Source organism: Erinaceus europaeus, chromosome 2, assembly GCF_950295315.1.
Source record: "Erinaceus europaeus chromosome 2, mEriEur2.1, whole genome shotgun sequence".
Lineage (NCBI taxonomy): Eukaryota > Metazoa > Chordata > Mammalia > Eulipotyphla > Erinaceidae > Erinaceus > Erinaceus europaeus.
In genome coordinates, this window is record NC_080163.1 from 126,090,489 (window position 1) to 126,111,153 (window position 20,665).

A 20,665-nucleotide genomic window follows, 5' to 3' on the forward strand; every position below is an offset into this window, starting at 1 on the left:
GCTCACTGACTTCTAGCTCCTTACTCCTATTTCTTTCCAGTAGTCCTTTAGTGTTTTCACAAATATTTGATTTTTATGGGGCCAGGCACACCTAGTAGAACATATATATATATATATATATATATATATATATATATATATATATATATATATATATGTCTGTGCACAAGGATCTAGGCTCAAGACCCTGGTCCCCACCTACAGGAAAGAAAGAATCCTTACAAGTGGTGAAGCAGTACTGCAGATGTCTTTCTCCATCTTTATCTTCTCCTTTCAATTGTCTGTCTCTATCAACAATAGAAAAAAGGGAGGGTGTGAGGGAGGAAAGTTTGCCTTCTCTGCAAAATAATAGGCATCCTGAAATTCCTGTGTCTGTCTTCCTGCTTATTGAGACTTACCACCATTGCTGTAGTGTGAGAAGATGTTGTTTCAAGTTTACTTGTGTAGCCTTTGTGACAACTGTGCCTAGAAGAAGGGAAATGAACAAACATGATTCATTCCTTCAGCTCCTCCAGAACAGGAGCACTGGGCTTCCAAAAAGTCCTTGGCACCTGCATATGTGGATGTAGGTTGTCTCCTCTTATAAAAGGAAAAACACCACCTTTCTATTATAGGACCATCTGTGACCGTATTTGGTGACAGTTTTATTTGTTCCTTCCACTGTTTGCTTTCTATGCTGTGACTGATGTTCCTGACAACTTCTTTTACCCACCCCTTCCCCTCATGTCTGATTTTTCCAGACCACACCAAGTGAGGTCTCCATGAACTTTCAGCAATTCATACTCATTTCTGTTCAACACACACAGACACACACACACACACAGACACACAGACACACACACACACACACACACACACACTATCTTAGTGGAGTATGAAAGGCTCAGCATGCTCTGAAGCTTTTCTTGATCTATCCATTTTTGCTCCTTGCCTAAGTAAGTGTTCACATTCCAGCAACTCTAAAAAGTTTTCCCCAGGTAAATCCCAAGTAACCACAGAGTAATTCTGGGTAACCCTTGGGCTTCCTCTAGGTAATTCCCAGGTAGTTCCCATTAAACTCCTGGTTAATCCCCAAGTAACTACCAAGTAACCTCCAAGCCTTGTGAGCTCAGTGAGGTACAATCTCTTTCCTAACCCAGTGAACTGAGTCCAGTGACTACTCAGCTTTTGGATTCTGGAGATATGTTGTCTCTTGCCACTACAGACTGAGGTTCTGTGTGAAACCTTTAGGTCTTAAGTACTCCTAGGACTTGGTGGGCCCTCCGTAAGGTACTGCTGATACCGAGAGTCTGTACAGGTTGTTGCAGATGTGGTTCCCCCTGCTGTTTCTGATATTTCCATTCTGAAAGTGTCAATCGTAAGGGGGCCAAGCAGTTAAGCATACATAGTATTAAGCACAAAGACCTGAGCAAGGATCCAGGTTTGAGCCCCCAGCTCCCCACCTGCAAGGGGGACTATTCATAAATGGTAAAGCAAGTCTGCAGGTTTCTATCTTTCTTCCTCTCTATCTCCCCCTCCTCTCTCAACTTCTCTCTGTTCTATCCAATAAAATGGAAAAAAATGGCCATCAGGATCAGTGCGTTCATAGTGCCGGCATTGAGCCCCAGTGATAACCCTGAAAGGCAATAAATCAATCAATCAATCAATAAGTAAAATAAAATAAAACTGTAAATTGTGTCACATTGCACACCACAACACATGGGCACTCAGGCTGCAGAGAACTCAATTGACTGTCCCAGCTAAGGTATCTCCCCCCACTCACCCACCTCCAATTTCGCTGACCACTTATTCTGTACCACACATTTTCTGCACAATGATCTAACTTCACACCTGCAAAGGCCATCACTTTACCCATGGATTTATAGGAAGAAGTTGAAACCTGGAGAGTTAAAGTGACCCTCTAGCCAGTGCTTCTCCTTTCTTTCAACTGAAAGATATCTGTGAACTCTCTCCGCTTGTACAAGTGTTACCTTAGCTGCTTTAAAGCACAGAAATGAGCGACACAAAGTCTCCATCCTTATAACCCCTGTCTCTACTTTGTGTCTTCTCAGTGTGAACCCTCAGAGGTGCTCGGTGGTATCCACTGAGGGATAATACACCAAGGTTCAGAAAGGTAAAGAGATTGGTTCAGGATCACACAGGGAAGCCCCCAAGCCACAGCAAGGTGTCTGACTTTATAGGCTAGGCTGTTCTCTACTCTAGCCCTGTAAACCTTTGCTATCCTATCTGTAGATAGGATAGAAAATTACACATTGCATAAAGTTCTGGGGGTGAGAGGCTGAAGAAAATTCCTATCAAGGGCTTCCAAAGTGAGCCTCGGAGGGTTTTAAATACCCCGTTCCATTCACATTATATGTGGGCTTGTCACTCACTATTTGATGGTCACTTGAAATAAGAGTAGCAATAAAAGACTAGCTGAGACAACTGTCAAACCCAAATCTGTTGGCACCACCATGGTGCATGACAGGTGGGACAATATAGTTACCAAGATTCAGGACCTCAGGGAGCTTCAGACCCCAGTCTCCTTGGTGGTAGAGAACCGAAAAAGCCCCAAGCCCAGGAAGCATACACTTCCCCTTTAGATCTGAGCTTTGCCCTGGCATGGTTCTACTCTTCCTGTCCTTTGTGATCACAAGAATGTCAAAAGTGTAGTCTTATCTTTCTCTTGTATATTCCATTCATTTCTGAAACTCCAGGAATGTTACTGTTGAAATATCCTTACCAGCTATGTCCTGTTTGGCTCCTTTTGCTGAGTTTTTTTCTCCTTTCTCCTTCCTAAGACAAAGGTGTCACTAAAATATTGTGGCATTTATTTGTCTTTAGACTTCTCCAAAGTACACTATTCGGCATGAAAAATTAGCCTCTGGGTCACTGTGACTCATCTGTGACAAGCAGAAAAAAGGTGTAGCCCATGTGTATGTAGATCCAGGGGTTGTAAGAGCATGGTATTTGGATACCAGTCCCTAAGTGAGTTGTAAAGGATACCACAGAAGGCAGGGGTGTTTTCCACTCTTTACCATGGGGCAGTGTCTCTGCACAACCCAGGCTCATGGGGAGATATTCACCTCTCCACCTTGGTGGTATGGTATTTGTTACTTTGGACTTTCTTGGTTGTCAGTGAGGAAAAAAGTTTAATTGGATTAATGGGGGGATTTAATGGTTCAATTAATTGCCAGGTTCAGAGAAGGAGTCTCCATAGGCAGGAGGGGGTGGGGGGTTAGAAATTCTAGCACTGTGTTCTTTGTTCTCTGTCCCTCCTTCCTGTGAGGATACATTTTTGTGCAGAAGGGGGACATAGCAGTATCCTGGGCTCACTGGCTGTCGCCTGTATCCAGAGGGGGAAAACAGCTCTCCCACCACTTCTGGTGTGAACAGCTCTCAGAGCTTCATCATCTAGGCTAGGTCATCTATTCATCCAGACCAGTCTTTATGGCTGAGATACCAGCTCTGAAATGCACTCAGCCCAAGCTTTTTCCCCACTCCCATAGTTCTGCTGCCTAACATTGACAGTGATATTGGGCAGACCAAGTCATGGAAGATACACAACTTCTTTACAAAAAAAATAGTGAGAGCCATGTACTTTTGTCTCAGAAAAACATACAAAGTTATAAGCCACTTGCATGTAGCTCTGTTTAGTAGTCCTGCCTGGAGTGCAGGGGCAGATGCCTGCAGTGAGGTCCTGGGACTCTAGCAAGTGTAGGAGAAACCCAGGCTCTCAGCCTTACCCTGAGTTTGCTTTTCTAGGCCAACGAAATGCTGTTCTGTGGCCGCAAGCTCACTGCTCAGGAAGCATGTAGCAGAGGACTGGTGTCCCAGGTCTTCTGGCCAACAACATTCAGCCAGGAGGTCATGCTGCGGGTCAAGGAGATGGCGTCCTGCAGTGCAGTGGTGAGTCCCCCTTTTTTCCTGAGCTTATTCTTGCAGCTGGTCCAACTTATAGGTGAGGGCAGTGAGAGGCTCAAAAGGAACAAAATTGATTCCCCAAAGGTTGCATGGAGTACACAAAAGACCTGTGTCATTTAATAAATGCCTCATCTTGGCCAGCAATATTCAATATCCTTATCATCTCCCATTTGGAAACCTCACAGGTGAAATTTATGCTCAGGGTAGAGTATGTATCCATGAAACAATGTCCCAGACACACATAAAAACATCCACTACCAATAGTTTCCAAAGAAATGAGAAGCCCAAATGGGTAGGAGCCCAGCGAGGTGATGAGAGAAATCTATAAATGTCCCACCCCCCCCATATATGTCCTCACTGCTGCCCACCAAACACTTGACACATTTAAACATCACTGCTTGACTCAGAAGACACACTGAAAAATAGATAAATAACACCTCCACAGAGGTGCTAGGTTTTAATTAAATGTCAATTTTATCTCATAAAATCACTCTGAACACAGTATGGAAATATCCTGTTGAAAGGCAGAGAAGAGGCTGCTCCTAGAGCTGAATGGGCCATTCAGGAAATGAGAAGGTTCTCTGGGAACAGCAGGACCTCGGACTCTGTGCTTTGGAGTCAAAGAGGTACTGGTCTGGATCTATGGGACCAGACTTTCCCTCCCCTCTCCCTTTGTACTCTCAACCCTCAAACCCTCAATCCACTGCCATGCACATCCAGTGTGCACCTCACCAGCATTTGTGAGCCATCAGCTATAAACGCGGATCCCTGGAAGCTTCATGGTACTGGTCATGATTGATGAATTATTTTGTTGTTATGGCCAGCTTGTCCCACTCTGCTTGTGATTCTCCTAGTTCTGTCTCTGAAAATTCCCAGTCTAGGGACACCCTGTGGTCCTGAACAAACAGAATGTTTGACAGTGTCAGGGTCAGCTTGCAGAGAAGCAAGTCAAATACTTAGCAGAGCAAACAGTGGGAGTGAGGGAACATTTCAGAAACCTCATGGAGGAATTTAAGCTATATCTCATAGCTGGTGTGAGCAGGCATGCAGGATGTTTGAGCCACCATGAGACTGAGAAGGAGGTAGGAGATAGGCCACAAACTCCATCAAGGAATTTGGTTTTGATCAATGGAGTAGCTCTGATGAAAATAACTATTGAAGAAATGTTACAAGGAAAGTTTTCCAGTTGTCAGAAATCTGGGAGCTTTGGGTTGATTTGTCTGAGAGAGGAATTACCTTAGAACTTCTGGGACATAGATTTCTTAGGAGATTCTGGGAGAAAGGAGACACTGTGGCAGCCCATGCTCACCACTTTATAGCTCAGCCCAAGATCAAGAATTAGATCACAGCCATTCTTCAGCTGCTGGAGCAGGCAGCCTCGTGTCTTGCTACTTTCTGTTTCAAAGCATTTGAAGAGACTGAAAGTACCAGCATAGGCAGATGGAAGCTGGGGAAGGATGCTGAAACACTTCACTTTTTGCCAGGGCCTTTGGCTGAGCTCCTGTGAGAATCAAAGGTTCTTACGCCACACCCACAGGCCACCTGACCACTATTTCATTCAGCTTCTAGTCCTTCATGAGAGATGTGGAGATGAAAAGATTACTGCCTTTTCATACAGTGATCTTGAGAAATGAGTGGAAGAATGAAATAACAGTGTTTCTCAGAGACCCTATTGGTAATCATAGTGGTATTGTTGCTATTTTATGTATGATTATTATAGTCATTATTACTCATCACTTTGTTGGTACCACTATTGCTATTTTTAGAATACTTGTATCACTGTTATTACTATTGTATCACTGTTATTACTATTGTAATACCACAGCATAGTTTCTAATATCACCATCATCATCATTATTATTGATACTGTTAGGCTGTTAGAAAAATCATGACATATTTTTTTCTATGCAGAAATGCATCATGACTTTTCTGATACCCCAATATAATTAGTACTATGATATTATAATACCACTCTTGCTATCATTATTACTCTCTGATAATTATTATTGCTCATTCTTACAATGATTGTAACTACTACTTCTCTTTTAAAAATATTTGTTTGAGGGGCCAGGTGGTAGCAAAGCAGGTTACGCCTACATAGTGCAAGGACTGGTGTAAGGATCACAGTTTGAGCCCCCACTGCCCAACTGCAGAGGGATTACTTCACAAGCAGTGAAGCAGGTCTGCAGGTGTCTATCATTCTCTCCCCCTCTGTCTTCTCCTCCTCTCTCGGTTTCTCTCTGTCCTGTCCAACAACAACAAGGACAATAACAACAACAACAAGGGCAACAAAAATGGGGAAAATGGCCTCTAGGAACAGTGGATTCATAGTGCAGGCACTGAACCCCAGTAATAATCCTGGAGGATGTATATGTATATGTGTATGTGTATACGTATACGTATACACATACATATACATATAATTTATTTGTTTTTCTGAGAGACAAGAGCACTACTCACTTCTGGCATATGTGGTCATGGGCATCAGACCCAGGCTCTCTAGCATGCAAATCCTGTGGCCTGATACTGAGATACCTTTCCAGCCCTACTATGCTCTTCTTACTAGATATGAACAAAGGGGACACTGTTGGGGTGGAGCATATGGATACTTTGACAACCATTAATCCATTTAATTATCCTACTCTAGCACCCCAATTACCCTTCAGTTAGGTATCACTGTTCTCATTCCACACATAGTGAAGCCCAAGTTGGTGAAAGCAGAGTTTTCCAAACTTTGCAGGATACTTAATAGTCAGTGATACTGAGTTTATGTAACCCTTGGGTAAAAGACAGTGCTCTTGGGGTCGGACAGTGGTGCACTGGGTTAAGCACACATATTAAGAAGCACAAGGACCTGAGCAGGGATCCCTGTTTGAGCGCTGACTCCCCACCTGCAGGGGGGTCGCTTCACAAGTGGTGAAGCAGGTCTGGAGGTGTCTCTCTGTCTCTCTCCCTCTATATCTTCTCCTCCCCTCTCAGTTTCTCTCTGTCCTATCAAAATAAATAAATAAATGTCCACAGAAGCAGCAGATTCATAGTGCAGACACCGAGTCCCAACAATAATCCTAGAGGCAATAAAAAAGGCAAAGCTCTTTTATATATATTTATGAAGGAAAGAGAAAGACAGACCAGAGCACTGCTTGGTCATATGTAGCATCAGGGATCAAACCCAAGATCTGATGTATGTGAGGAATGCACTCTTCCCTCTTAGCTACCCCCCTACCCACCAAAGTAAGGCTATTGGTTTGGAGAGTGAAATAAACATAAGTTATTCCAGCATAGTGGGCTCAACATTGGGGCATGCTGGGAATGCATTCCTGGCACTGCTTTGGACACAGGACTCAGAGTCCACAAATAAAAGGAGACAGCCTTCCTAGACTTTGTACATGGGAAGGTGAACAGATGCCTCAGAGGCCAAACACACTCTTCTGGAGCTGAATCACTGTTACCCCCATTAATTAGGCTTGTGCATTGCCCTCTAGGTCTTGGAGGAGTCAAAATGCCTAGTTCGGAGCTTCCTGAAGTCGGTGCTTGAAGATGTGAATGAGAAAGAATGCTTGATGCTCAAGCAGCTCTGGAGTTCCTCTAAAGGCCTGGATTCCCTGTTCAGCTACCTGCAGGACAAGATATATGAAGTCTGAAGGGCTCAGGTCACTGGCCCCAGTGCTCAAGGGCATCTGACTTTCAGCTTTGCCCTGTGTTTCAGAATTCTGAGCACAGTGTATGCCCAGCCAAGGAGTTTGTCAAGGTGTCTCTCAGTACCTAGGGTTGTGTCCATTTCCTGTGTCATTTGGTTGTTCCTCATTGGTTTGATTTTGTGTAACAGATGGGAAACACAGCACACTTGGCCTCCCCTGTATTTCTATCCCAACTGGCTCATGAGCTATCGAGGGCTATATCTTCCCAGGCCTCTGCCAAGTACCAATGTCCTATCCCCACTTTTTGAAATGCACCATCCCTGGTCCAGGAAGGGGAAGAGTACTTCTCCAATCTCCTGACTCAGGCTGTGTCCACACAGTGCCTCTGACTTGGAGACTTGGCTGTCATGGCTCTCTCATCATGTCTGTCTATCTATCTATCTATCTATCTCTACAGATCTGGTGACAGGATGATCCATCTTAGGGAATTTCCAGACCAATGAGCAAAATGACAGCCTCAGTCTCCTCTCTGATGCAAACCTGTGTGACTGTTAGGGCTTGGTCTTAACCCAAATTGAGCGATTTACAAACCCAGATATTGTACATTTAGGAATGTTTTGTTAAATATATATTTTTTAAACAATGTAAGTGAAAATTCTGATAATTTATGTGTACTATATGTAAAGCTAGTTTTGCAAAAGAAAAAACATGATCTACTAGGAATTTTTTTCATCAGACTTATTTAATTTATTTATTTTTGTTTATATATTATAATATCTGTTGTTGACACAGATACTATTTTCATACTGCCCTGGACCAAATCCTATATATACAAGGTTCATGCTGTTTGGTGCATTCTAGCAATGAACAATGTAGAAATAAAATTCAGAGAGACAAAACAGAAGGATTTCTGTAGATAAAAGGATAGCTCTGTACCAGATCCTCTGCGTGTAAATGGTTCTCAACTATAATAATTGAGTACTTGTCCTTCAAGCTGGATCTTGGGAGAAATCACGGGGGAGTTTTCTCTTCACTCTACTGCCTTTAAGGAGATAAAGGGCTCTTCAGCCTGAATGGCACTGAGTCATACCCTGTCTCTCAGTGTGTAACACTGGGAAGAGGTGGGGAATAGACCCTTCCTGGGGACTGCATGGTATCTAGAGTGAGATGTTTTTCCTTGGGGCAAATGACTTGAACTTGAATTTTAGAGTCCATTTCTCTCTTATGTAGTGATTTTTATTACTATTATTGTTATTTTACTTGCAGAAAGTTTGACCCACTCTGTGGTGACCCACTCTGTTGAATTGTCAGTAGGTCAGAATGTTTTTACATACAAAAACCCAGATGATCCCTATTTTTTTCTAGTTGTCTACTCATATCAGGGAACAATAACTGAGGATGTGGTCTCCTGCTGTAGGACTCCTGGACTGCACTGGGGACCCCTATAGCTATATTTGGACCATCAGCCCAAGTCCTGGGATCAGGAAGAGGGTATGGTTTTGAAAAGTTTTGATTTTGGTTTAGGTTGACAAAGGGAAAGACAATGACAGCAAAGTTAGAGCAGTAAAATTATGGAAATAGGGTATGTGTCAGGCTTTTTTGGAGTCAACCACTTAGAGAAAGTTAGATCTCAGAGTAACAGCCTTTCCATTTCTGTCACAACTTATGGTGTTCTCTGGGGCCCCTTGCTCCTCACCTTTTGGTTTCTTTCCCTTGGTTAGCCACAACTTCTCTTGAGTCTTCCTTGGAGAGATGGGAGCAGTAAGAGCTGTGGGAGGTGAGGCAAGCTGAGAAGAAACAAAATCATTACCAGTCTCTTTCTGGTCCTTTCGTTTCTCCTAAAGGTGGCAAGATGTCTGTGGCCTGACAGGTGGAGAGATGTCATGACTTTGAGCTTTGTATTTCAAAGAATGGGTCATGTATCCATTCTAGCGCTATAGACATGGTCCTTTGCACAGTGAGTCTGAAGTTCATCTAGATTCTTGATCCTTGGAAAGTTTGAATATCCCTCTAGAGAGTCTCTCTCCTTTTGGATTTCTGCATGATTTCATGAAGGCTCAGGAGAAAAGAAATCTTCTCTTCCTTTTGTGTAGCCTATGCCTTCTTGGCCTTGGGTACCCACTGGGTATAGCCACACTGATAAAATCCAGCTGAGGAAGATGGAATTTACAACCCATGGGCCCTCTACTTCTTGTTATGGGCTTCATTAGGAACTGCAAAACTAGGCAGTAAAGTTTCACTACCAGGGAAACACCTGATTTAGCCTAAATTCTGTTTTCACACCCACCCATTGGATTTTGTCTCTTCTGTTGATAAAACAAATGTGTATTTTCCTAGAGCCCCTGAAAGAATCTTACTGTTTTTTTTTTCCTGGCAGATAATCTCTTTACAATTGTTAAACTTTTGAGAGAAAGATCCTCTTGCTCCCTGTCCATCTTCTAAGGGCAGCTGCATTCAACAAATCTGTAGAAGCAGTGTCAGGATTCTCATTTGACATGGGAGAGGATGTTTCAAACTTTCTTTTGATCAGTGTTCATCTTTTCTTCCTTCAGAAAGGACCAGAAATGTTTTGATCAAATTCAAATTTTGAACTATATTAAGGCACTCTGATAACTAAGATAGGAGTAAGGGACCATTATCAAGTTGGAATTCATGTACATTTGTAAGTTCTGTAATTAACAGGCACTTTAAAAGACATTCTATGTTTTGGTTGTTTCCATACAGTTAACTTAAGAAGGATGTTCTATAAATTGGCTAACAGTTGACTGGGTATTTACTTTGATGTATAAGGAAAATCCAGGTATTTATACCAGACTGACCCAGGCTTTCTTTCTTTTTTTTTTTTTCAGTCTTTTAGCCCAGCAGCCTCTCTCTGCCCTGCTTTTCTTCCTCCTGTCTCCTCTTTGTCACTTCCTAGAGCCTGGAAGCCTCACATCAGGATTACCTTTAGAACTGAAAGTTAAGTTATAGATGGGAAGTTGAAGGAACCTCTTTTTTTTTTCAAGAAACCCTCTAGGCAATTCATTACTTTCTTATCATCCCACTAGGCATATTGTACTGTTTTTTTCCCTCTCTGCTCCAACTCAATAGTTAGCTCCCAGCATCTTATTGTGTAACCATTTGAGATACTAGCCTTGTTCCAAGAGGACTTTTGTTTTGCAGAACTATGCTAAGGTAGTCAGAATGTCTCACCATTTGGAAGTCACAGTCTAATGCTGATAAGTCCACATATCCCTTAATCTTGGAATAATGTCTGTGGATAAAAACTATTAGAAATTACCCTCTAAGAGTGAAATTGGACAATTAGGTGATGGTAGTAAAGAACTGAATTAAAACATTATTTTTGTTTGATATAAAATTAAACTAAGAAATGTTCTCTCTGAAGCATGAAGATAGGTTTTTCCCCAAATGAAGTTTGAGTGTGAAGATGGAAAAATAATAATTCTAATAGACTTTGATCAATGCAACTTTTATCTCTGAACATCCACACTTAAAATAGCCTTGAATGAATGCTGAATTGCATTCCCCATTATCAATTGTTGGTTTAAAATTTTTATAAACTTTTTTTAGTTTGAAATGTAGTCACATTCACGAATTTTCCAATCTAGTTTCTGTGGAAATATTTTTAACAAAGAGAAACAAATGGAAACATCCTCAAATCTTCCTAAGTGAGCATATAAAATTCAGAATTGTTTCTCTTCTGTGTTTCTGGATTCAGATACTTAGATCTGTTGTATATATTAGTCTAGACATTCTCACTAATATACACAGTATTTAAGACTCTAAATGAGATTTCTTAAGTATTTTTGTTTTATTCTCTGTAAATGGTTTTGTATAATCTTTAAAAATCTACACTTTGCCTTTGTAGATATTTAAGGGAAACCATTTGGGATTGTCTTGCATGTATATTTTTGTTGTAGATAAGTGTTGCATAGTTATTTCTGCAAATTTTGGTTGAAATGCTTACAGACTTTAATACAGTATATATTTTCAGAATATAAACTTTTATATTTCTGTGATAAGTTAGGATATGCGTTTTAGGCAATCTTTTCCATTATCTTTTCCATTAATATCACTTGTTCTTTCATAAAAATAGTATACTGGTTTGGTGCCAATGTTTTTTTTTTTCCACTAGAATTAATGCTCTTATATTGTTAAAGAGCACATTAATTTTCTTTTCCTCAAAGTAATCGAGTTTGAAGTATAATTTGAAAATGTATTGAATTTGTGAATAAGCCTTACCATTAGGATCAGTAAAATTTCCAACCTTTGCAACTACATATGTAGTTTAAGATCTCCCCATAAATTCTCACTGTGTGGCAGTTGATGGAGTTTGTGAACAGAGCCTTAAGCTTGTTGTAAAAATAATAATAATAAATAAAAGCGTAATACGGGTTGTTTCTTCCAAACAATGCAGGCCATGTAGATGGACTCAGTGCAGTCTGTGAGTCATGGCTAATCTGATGAGTTTGGTTGAATTGATGGCGGCAGGGGCCAGATAGGCAATTGGTGATTGTCTTTGGTCTTATGAATGGACCAAGGATAGGTTTTCTGAGCCACCTTTGTACTATTCACATAGTTTGGACACAGTCACAGGGAAGGCAGCTGGTTCATCATTTGTTCTGAACAAATGACTTTTCCTGCCCTGACCTTAGCAGTTGACCCCAGGTTCTTCATGGGTGACTTGGAAATACAGTCTGGCTGAGGTCAGCACTCCTTGAGAGACAGTTTACACATGTGTCTTAGTGGATAGACAATCTGAAGTCAATTTTAGTTACATCATCAGCATTCCCATGAGTTTTGAGTGTTTTACTTTGAACTGTATATGTTAAGCCATACTACACATTAGTTTATCAAGGCAGAGATAAACTAGATTATCTTCTGTCAGTCCTTGCAGGGTTGCTTTTAATACAGCATAAGACCTGGAGCACATTGATGGTACGTCTTCTAAACAGAATCACCTAAAAAGACTTAAATTTTGTTCAAATTATAACTCCATTTGAATTTGGTAATATCTTCATAGTTACCAGGTGATTCTCCTTGTCAAGACTTTAAAGAAGATCTGAGACCAGGGCTGTAGTATGGCTAAAGTCAAATTTCTTAGTTAATCTCTTGTAAGTGTTCATAAAGTCAAGTTTTCTACTACTAGGATGGAGATTTGCTTCAAGTGTGTGTGTGTGTGTGTGTGTGCGTGTGCGTGTGCACGTGCATGTGTGTGTGTGTGCGCTGATGTTGAGGTCTCAGCTTCAGTTTTGGCTTTGTGGGTTGAACCCAAGCTCATGGGACCAATACCTGGTCTGATTCTGTAGCTCATGAAGGCAACTCTGGGAAGTCTGGAGGCTGGAGCATTTTGCATCTAAGTCTTTAAATTGTCGCTGTGCCATTAATCCCAGTTTGAAGTCATTTGCTAATGTCCGTGTTGACAGGATTGTGAAATAATTGTTGCCTTTCATAAACCCAAGGACCAAAGAATCCCATTATTCAACAAAGCATGAGTCTCATTGATGGTGGGCGCCTCTTGGACAGACATGTGCATGCTGTGGGCACAGAGAAGCCACTCACTCCCATGACTTCATCCTCTCCCTGGCTGGCCATGCAGAAGGATTTGTGGTCACCAGGACAAGGCTCTGAAAGTTGAGTTTCTTGGGTGGAAACTCACTTTCTCAGATGGATGTTTCTGCTGTGTAGTCCCAGCCTTTATCAATACTATAGAAAGTGGAGAGCTGGCATTCAGCCAAGTTATCTGACCAGTGTAGCCTGCACCTTCTGGATCAGAACCTCCATCGTGAGTTTTTCAGATGTGTTTACACTGAGCAGTGAGATCTGGAAATTGCCAGCATTCCACATGCTTTTGCTCTACATCCACTCATCCTAATTCCTTTTAGGCATGAGAAGAGTTTTCTTTAATTCCCATACCAGATGATGCTTCCTTCTCATTCACGATGAAATCATTGATCCATGTACCTAGTTGAGATATGATTGATGCTAAAGAAGTGATATTCTATTGGTAAGGCTTATTACCAAACTTCTAATAATGAAGCAGGTTACCAAAAAATTATCCAGCCCATCCTAAGAGTGTTTGGATTTGATCATGGATGTAGCACACACACACACCAAAATCCAAGGAGACCTTTGCAAATTAGGCTGCTCGTTTCATTTTGCCAGGTTATCATGGGAGAGTCTTTTAACTAGTTCTGAATATTTGTAAGTATGAGTACTTCATAGAATTATAAGGCAGGTACAGCTGGCCCTTTCTCACCATGTTGTAAATATTTCTGAGACTGGGTACAGTACTGAGGGATAATTTCTGATTTATCAAATGCTGACTGTCTAGAGCAAATTGTATACTCTCTTTGTGAATGGTCCTGTAACGTGTATGAACACATTTCTGGGTGCCTTAGAAGTTGTATTTTTCATGTGTGCTAATATGCAGTATTTATACATTGTGAGAAGCTGCTTTGAATAAAAAGGTTGAAACTTTGTCTGTGTTTACGTGTATTCACCCTTTTATAGCTTATGCATAAAGTTCACAAACAGGCTCTGTGGTTTTTGTACAGAGACATTTCTGGGAGCCCTAGGGGTTGAGACATGTGATACTTCAATGTTGTGTCTGGGTTCTTGGAGAACCAAGAAACCCCCACCCCTGTCTGGTTTGAGGATAGAGTTATTTAGACAAATAGGTTGTTTGACCTTAGCCTTCCAGATAACACCTGTGTCTGCCTCTTAGGAATACATACGTATTTACTGCTAATAGGGTTATTAGCAGGATTTGATGCCTGCTACTGGTGGCCTTTAAAAAAATTATGATAGAGACAGAGATAAATAGGATAAGAGAAGTAGAGAGAAAGGAAGAGATATGGAGAGACACTAGCAGTCAACTCCAGCACTCATGAAGCTTCCTACCTATAGGTGGGGACCTGGAGCTTGAGCTGTGGTCCTTATGCAGGGTTACTTGTGCATTTTACCAGTTGTACCATTCCCCAACCCCACCTCTTAGGAATTTTTAAATACTTTTGTAAGTTTTATAGAAACATACACATATATGAACTATTTATGTCGTTATGAGATTTAAATATATAAATAACAATATATAACATTTGACTATATATTTAGAATAATTCTTAAAAGTCTTATTAATATTTGTATGGTGAGGCATATATATATAAATCAAATTTTATATCATACTTAGAGTAGTTGCTAATCTAGTCATTAATGACTGAGATTTTCATATCTATGTAAAAATTTTACTTACTTGATTTAATATAAGGTAACAATTTTAGAAAAGTTTTTGACACATAGGTACTAGTTATTTTAAGCAATTTATATACGTGTGTACATATACATGTGTGAGGTTTTACATTGATGTTTATGTAATATATGAAAGACATATATGAGATTATGTACAAATGTAAATGAGACTTTTATTTATAAGAAATGTTTAGAATAGTTTCTGGGATCTCTTCACTTATGACATGAACTTTACGTATATGCATGAAATTTTAAATGTACTGTTTAGTTTAAACTGTGAAAGTAGATAAGTATATGTCTGTCTACCAGACATATGTTTTAAGGACAGTTGTTAATAAGGCGTTGGCTGGATCAGTTGTGTAGCATGTACTTGTTGCTCTGGCAAAGGCAGTGACCAAACTGACACACTTGGGGAGAGCTGAGTGCAGGCAGGATCTGGTTCAAGCATTGCAGCCTGGGCCAGGAGAGTGTGGGCAGGATGGAGAGGACAGGAGAGCCTGTCTCTGCTGGTATGCAAGTGGGGTGCTCTCCCAGAGCAGCTCCCTGTCTGTAACACTTGGCATACCCAGCCTGTGTCTGACCTCCATGTCCAGTCCACATGTGGAGCTATTCAGTACAATCCCTATCAGAGTGGTGATAAGAATTACTTTCAGTCTCCCTCAGTGTTCACAAAACAGTCCCATTACAAGGTCTTGGATTCCCAGGTTTCCAGTAAGATCTGCATTTCTGCATCCTCCAAAGTCCTTCCTGGAAATGAACATGCCATGGCTTTAGACCAAGGATAGACTGGGGCATTCTTAATCCAGGAAGTGATTAAGAGCCCTTTGGGCACCAAGCCTGTTGAGAAGGTGGCATCTGGAAGCAGAGGAGCCTGCTCAGGACATCAGCCCAAGGTGCTGGCCACAAGCCAAACCCAGAACCAAGCAACAGAACGAACATAAAGGGATAAGAGCCATGAGAAGTTCAGGATAGAGGGTGGATGGGGAGCGGGGGACCCTCTGCCCAAGGAAGAGGAGGGGACATGTCAGGAACCAAGTGGTCAGGAAATACTAGTATACTTAAACATGTTTCTTCTAGGATTCCATATGTAAAAAACATGGAGGGATTTTACTGAAGGAGATTAAAGACAAAAGTAGTCAAGACTTGTAAGTCTTAGTGGGAGAAATATAATTTACAATCAGATCACCTTACATTTAAATATTTTCTGATTTTGTTAAATAGTGCAATCTTTTCCTCATCTATACAATGGACACAAGAATTCCTACAGGTTAGTATGAAACTAATGCTAGTTAAATGCAGAAATTTCCCTAGAGGAGGGATTCATGCATAATAGTTACCTCATCAATGTTGACTTTTTTTTTTTTACACCTATCTTTTCTCCTTTGCCTTAAAAGCAACAAAAACTTGGCTGGAGGATTGAGGAGGAAGGCAGAGAGGAGCTTTGGGACACTGTCATCTGGGACTGACACCCAAGCTGATGTAATTTGAGAAGTACCATAGGACCCCACCCACCACTGGGGGAGAGCCAGATGGTGTTTTGTGGGGGTATAACTTAATCACCACCTGGATTAAGGGCCTTACAAATTATTATGACTATAGGATAGTTTGGATCCTTGGATTCAGCCACTGTGCATTAAGGGACAGGCCTGGGAGATGAATGTGGGGATGGGTGGGCCTTGGGTTTGCCAGCCAGTGTCAAACATAGAGCCCTAGGCTTTTCCTGGACAGATGGCAATGAGATGTCTCAAGGTGACAGGAGACTGATGAGTTCTAGCCTCACAGCACACTTGGTGTCATCAGGTACCATCTGCACATTTACCCTTGTTTATTTTCTCACTTCCAAAGAGGTACAGGGGCTGATCACTCCACCACTGGGATGATTGCAAGCAGTTACTTGACAAAGAGAAGTAAACTTCGGTCCTGGTGGGCCAGTTCCTAGGGGGATAGATCTGTGGTTGGTGATATATTTTTTTTAAGGAGTCTTGTGGTCATGTCTTTGAGATTGTATCTCCTTTTGACCACATTTCCTGTTTAATTGCAGCCCTTTTCTCGCTCTCTCCCTCCCAGTGTCTCCCTTGTTGATCATGTAATCATGGTAGCAGTAGCCCTGGGGAGGGGGTGGAGCATGATGTTCAGAATCAGACTGAGCTGGATTTAAAATCCCTAACCGCCATCATCGCCCTGTGATTCCTTGTAATGACAATAATTCAGATATCAAATTTAGGTAACTCTTCTAGATTTTGTGTTTTCAGTTGTTTAAACTTTTTTTTTCTTTATTTGATAGGACAAAGAGAAATTGAGAGAGAAGGGTGATGTAAGAAGGAAAAGAAAGACACTTGGAGCACTATTTGCACCTCTCATGAAGCTTCTCCCCTGCATGTGGGGACCAGGAGCTTGAATCTGGGTCCTTGTATATGATATCATGTGCATTCAACTGGGTGTGCTAGCATTTGATCCTCAATTCAGTCCTTTTCCATTTTCATTCGGTCCTTTTTTTTTTTTTTTTAAGGTTGATTGACTGATTGAATGGCTGATTTAAGCCCCCCACCTGCAGGGGCCCAGATGCTTCACAAGTTGTGAAGTGGGTCTGCACATATCTATCTTACTGTCCCTCTATCTCCCCTTCCCTTCTCAATTTCTCTCTGTCCTAATAAAAATTAGGAAAAAAGAAAAAGAAAAATTGGCCACTGGGAGCAGTGGTTTTGTAGTGCAGGTGTCAAGCCCCAGCTAATAACCCTGGTGTAACCCTAGTGGCAACAAAAAGGAAGAAAAAGAAGAAAGAAAGAAAGAAAGAAAGAAAGAAAGAAAGAAAGAAAGAAAGAAAGAAAGAAAGAAAGAAAGAAAGAGAAAAAGAAAGAGAAAGGGAGAAGGAAAGAAAGAGAGAAAGGGAGAAAGGAAGATGGGTCAGAGAAGGTAGGTTCATTATTCTTAATAGCTGAGTAGTAGTCCATTGTGTATATATACCACAAATTTCTTTCTTGATTTTAAGATAGCATAGAAACTTTATTTACACAACAAAATTTCATTCTTTAGTCCTAGAGGTCCCATGTTCAATCCCCAGAACCACCATAAGTCAGGGCTGAGCAATGATCTTATTTTTAGAGCACCAACAGCTTTCTCAGCCATTCATCTGTTGATGGGCACCTGGCTTGCTTCCAGGTTTTGGCTATTACAAATTGTGCTGCTGTGAACATAGGTGTACACATATCTTTTTGGACAGGTGAGATCGAGCCATATTTTTTTTAATGCCTCCATTTAATATGTGCTATACCAGGCTCAGAAAATTGACATAACTTGCTCAAGGACATACAGGGGGAAGCTGTGAACAGGAATTCCAACTTAGTTATTTGCCTTCTCATTCTAAAATAATTTCAAGACTTAAAAAAAAGTTGCCAACATTGACTTCCACAAATCCCACCTACCTTTTACTACACAAATAACCCCCCAAATAGTAGATGGTAAAGCATTATAAAAATAAGAAGATTAAGATTAACAACAAGAATATGATCTAGTTGTGGGGGTTGGGTAGTAGCACAGTGGGTTAAGCGCACATGATGCGAAGCACAAGGATGGGCTTAAGGATCCCAGTTTGAGCCCCTGGCTCCCCACCTGCAGGGGAGTTGCTTCACAAGTAGTGAAGCAGGACTGCAGGTTCTATCTTTATCTCCCCCTCTGTCTTCTCCTCCTCTCTCCATTTCTCTCTGTCTTATCCAACAATGACATCAATAACAACAACAATAATAACCACAACAGTAATAAACAAACAAGGGCAACAAAAGGGGAAAAAATAGCCTCCAGGAGCAGTGGATTCATGGTGCAGGTGCCAAGACCCAGCAATAACCCTGGAGGCAAAAAAATAATATATATATATTTATATGTATATTATATTTTATATGTATATTTATATTTTATATATACATATATAAAGTATAAATATATATATGATATAATTGTTCAGATCTTATCCAATGTCTTTTTTAAATATTTATTTTATTTATTCCCTTTTGTTGCCCTTGTTTTATTGTTGTAGTTATTATTATTGTCATTGTTGTTGGATAGGACAGAGAGAAATGGAGAGAGGAGAGGGAAGACAGAGATGGGGAGAGAAAGATAGACACCTGAAGACCTGATTCACCGCCTGTGAAGCGACTCCCCTGCTGGAGGGGAGCCAGGACTCGAACCAGAATCCTTAATGCCTGTCCTTGTGCTTTGCGCCACCTGCGCTTAACCCGCTGCACTACGGCCCAACTCCCCCAATGTCTTTTTTTTGTAATGTGTCTGATTTAATTGTACTTAGTCTCTTACTTATACCTTTTTGAAATTATTTTATTTTCTCTTTAAATTTTAAACAGTGATTTAATAGTGATTTGCAAGATTATAAGATCTTAGGGATGTGATTCCTCACCACTCCCACCACCAAAGTTCTGTGCCCCCACCCTCAACAATAACCACCATAGTTCTCTGATATTATTTTGACCTTGACAATTTGAGCAGAATATAAGGGACTAGTTGCAATTTTCAGGATGCCTCTTTATTTGGCTCTGACTCATCATTCCCCATTATTAAATTCAAGTTATGTGTTTTTGGCAAGAAAATCACAGAAGTGACAGCTATATCTTTTCTAGTGCATCATATCTGGAGGCACATCATACCCATTTGTTCCTTATTGGTGACATTAACTTGGTCCTTTGAGCTTAGGTTCCAAGTTGTCTACTCTCTCAATTCCACCATGCTACCCACACTCCATATTCTGTACATTGTATATCAAACTGTCAGAGTTAATGCTATCATTAAAGCAGTTGAAAATAAAATTAAATGATGATGTACTGGAAAATGTTGTTTTTACACTAAATTTATTTGAGGACAAAAACAGTTTTGGATTTCTGGCACTTTTTCCTTGCACAGAGAAAAGCCAAGAGTGTGTTCATTGAGTAAATAAATAAAATGGTGAACACATAAATTTTCAATTCAATTTGCTTCTTGAGAACAAAAAACATGCACCTAATTTATCCCTTTATTTTCTATACTGCCTACAAACAGTGGGGGCTCAATTTAATTGGAGTAAATAAAACTAAATCCTCATTGTAGGATGATGTGAGAAAGGGGCTGTTTTATCTTTATTTCAGCACATTTCAGAGCCCTATATTTCCTGAACATTATTATTGAGAATACATTTACTAAGTTACAAATGTTTATTAATTCACTTAAGTATAATAATAATACTCCCATTATATATTAAGATGAACAACAAATTTTATTAAGTCTATTTTTTTCAAAAGGGAGCACTCTTTTGTATGTTTTCAAATCACTGGCATCTTTTTAATAAAAGAAAGCTGGATTATATCTCTGTTTCTGCAACGAGTCCATTGTGATACTATATGTAACAAGCATTCTTGATTATTCTGCTGGACACTCCGGAGAATGAGAATGTAAAATGAAAATGAAATCATCTTCACCAGTTCAGGCTGCTGTGACAAAGGATTACAGACTGAATGGTTTCTGAACAACAAAAGTTATCTCTCGTAGTTGTGGAGGCTGGAATCCCAAGATCAGATCCATGTCAGCATGATATGGTGAGGGCCTTTTTTCAGATTTCATTCTGTTTTTCCATTAGATCCTCACCTGGCCACTTTTAAAGAAAGCTTGTGAGCTCCCTGGGGTCTCCTTTGTTCTTCTTCTAGCGTTTGCCCTTCTTCCGTAGCCAGTCAACAGCATCAGGTTGAGCCTGATGTAGAGTTTCGAGGCCTCCTTTGAATCTAGAGAGGTGGCAGTCGTTGACTATGTGGGTCATAGTCTGTCTGTAGCCGCAGGGGCAGTTCGGGTCGTCTCTGGCTCCCCAGCGATGGAACATAGCGGCGCACAGGCCATGGCCTGTT

At 40.7% G+C, this 20,665-nt stretch overlaps 1 protein-coding gene across 1 annotated transcript in view; it reads left to right on the forward strand.

Moving 5' to 3' along the window:
* CDYL2 (chromodomain Y like 2) overlaps positions 1-14,021 on the forward strand; it is a 212,081-nt gene extending 198,060 nt beyond the window's left edge. The window contains exons 6-7 of the mRNA XM_060185123.1: positions 3,745-3,888; positions 7,386-14,021. Of these exons, the coding sequence (XP_060041106.1) occupies positions 3,745-3,888; positions 7,386-7,544 (303 nt within the window). The 3' untranslated portion in view covers positions 7,545-14,021. The remainder of the gene's footprint in view (positions 1-3,744; positions 3,889-7,385) is intronic.
* The last annotated feature ends 6,644 nt before the right edge of the window (positions 14,022-20,665 follow it).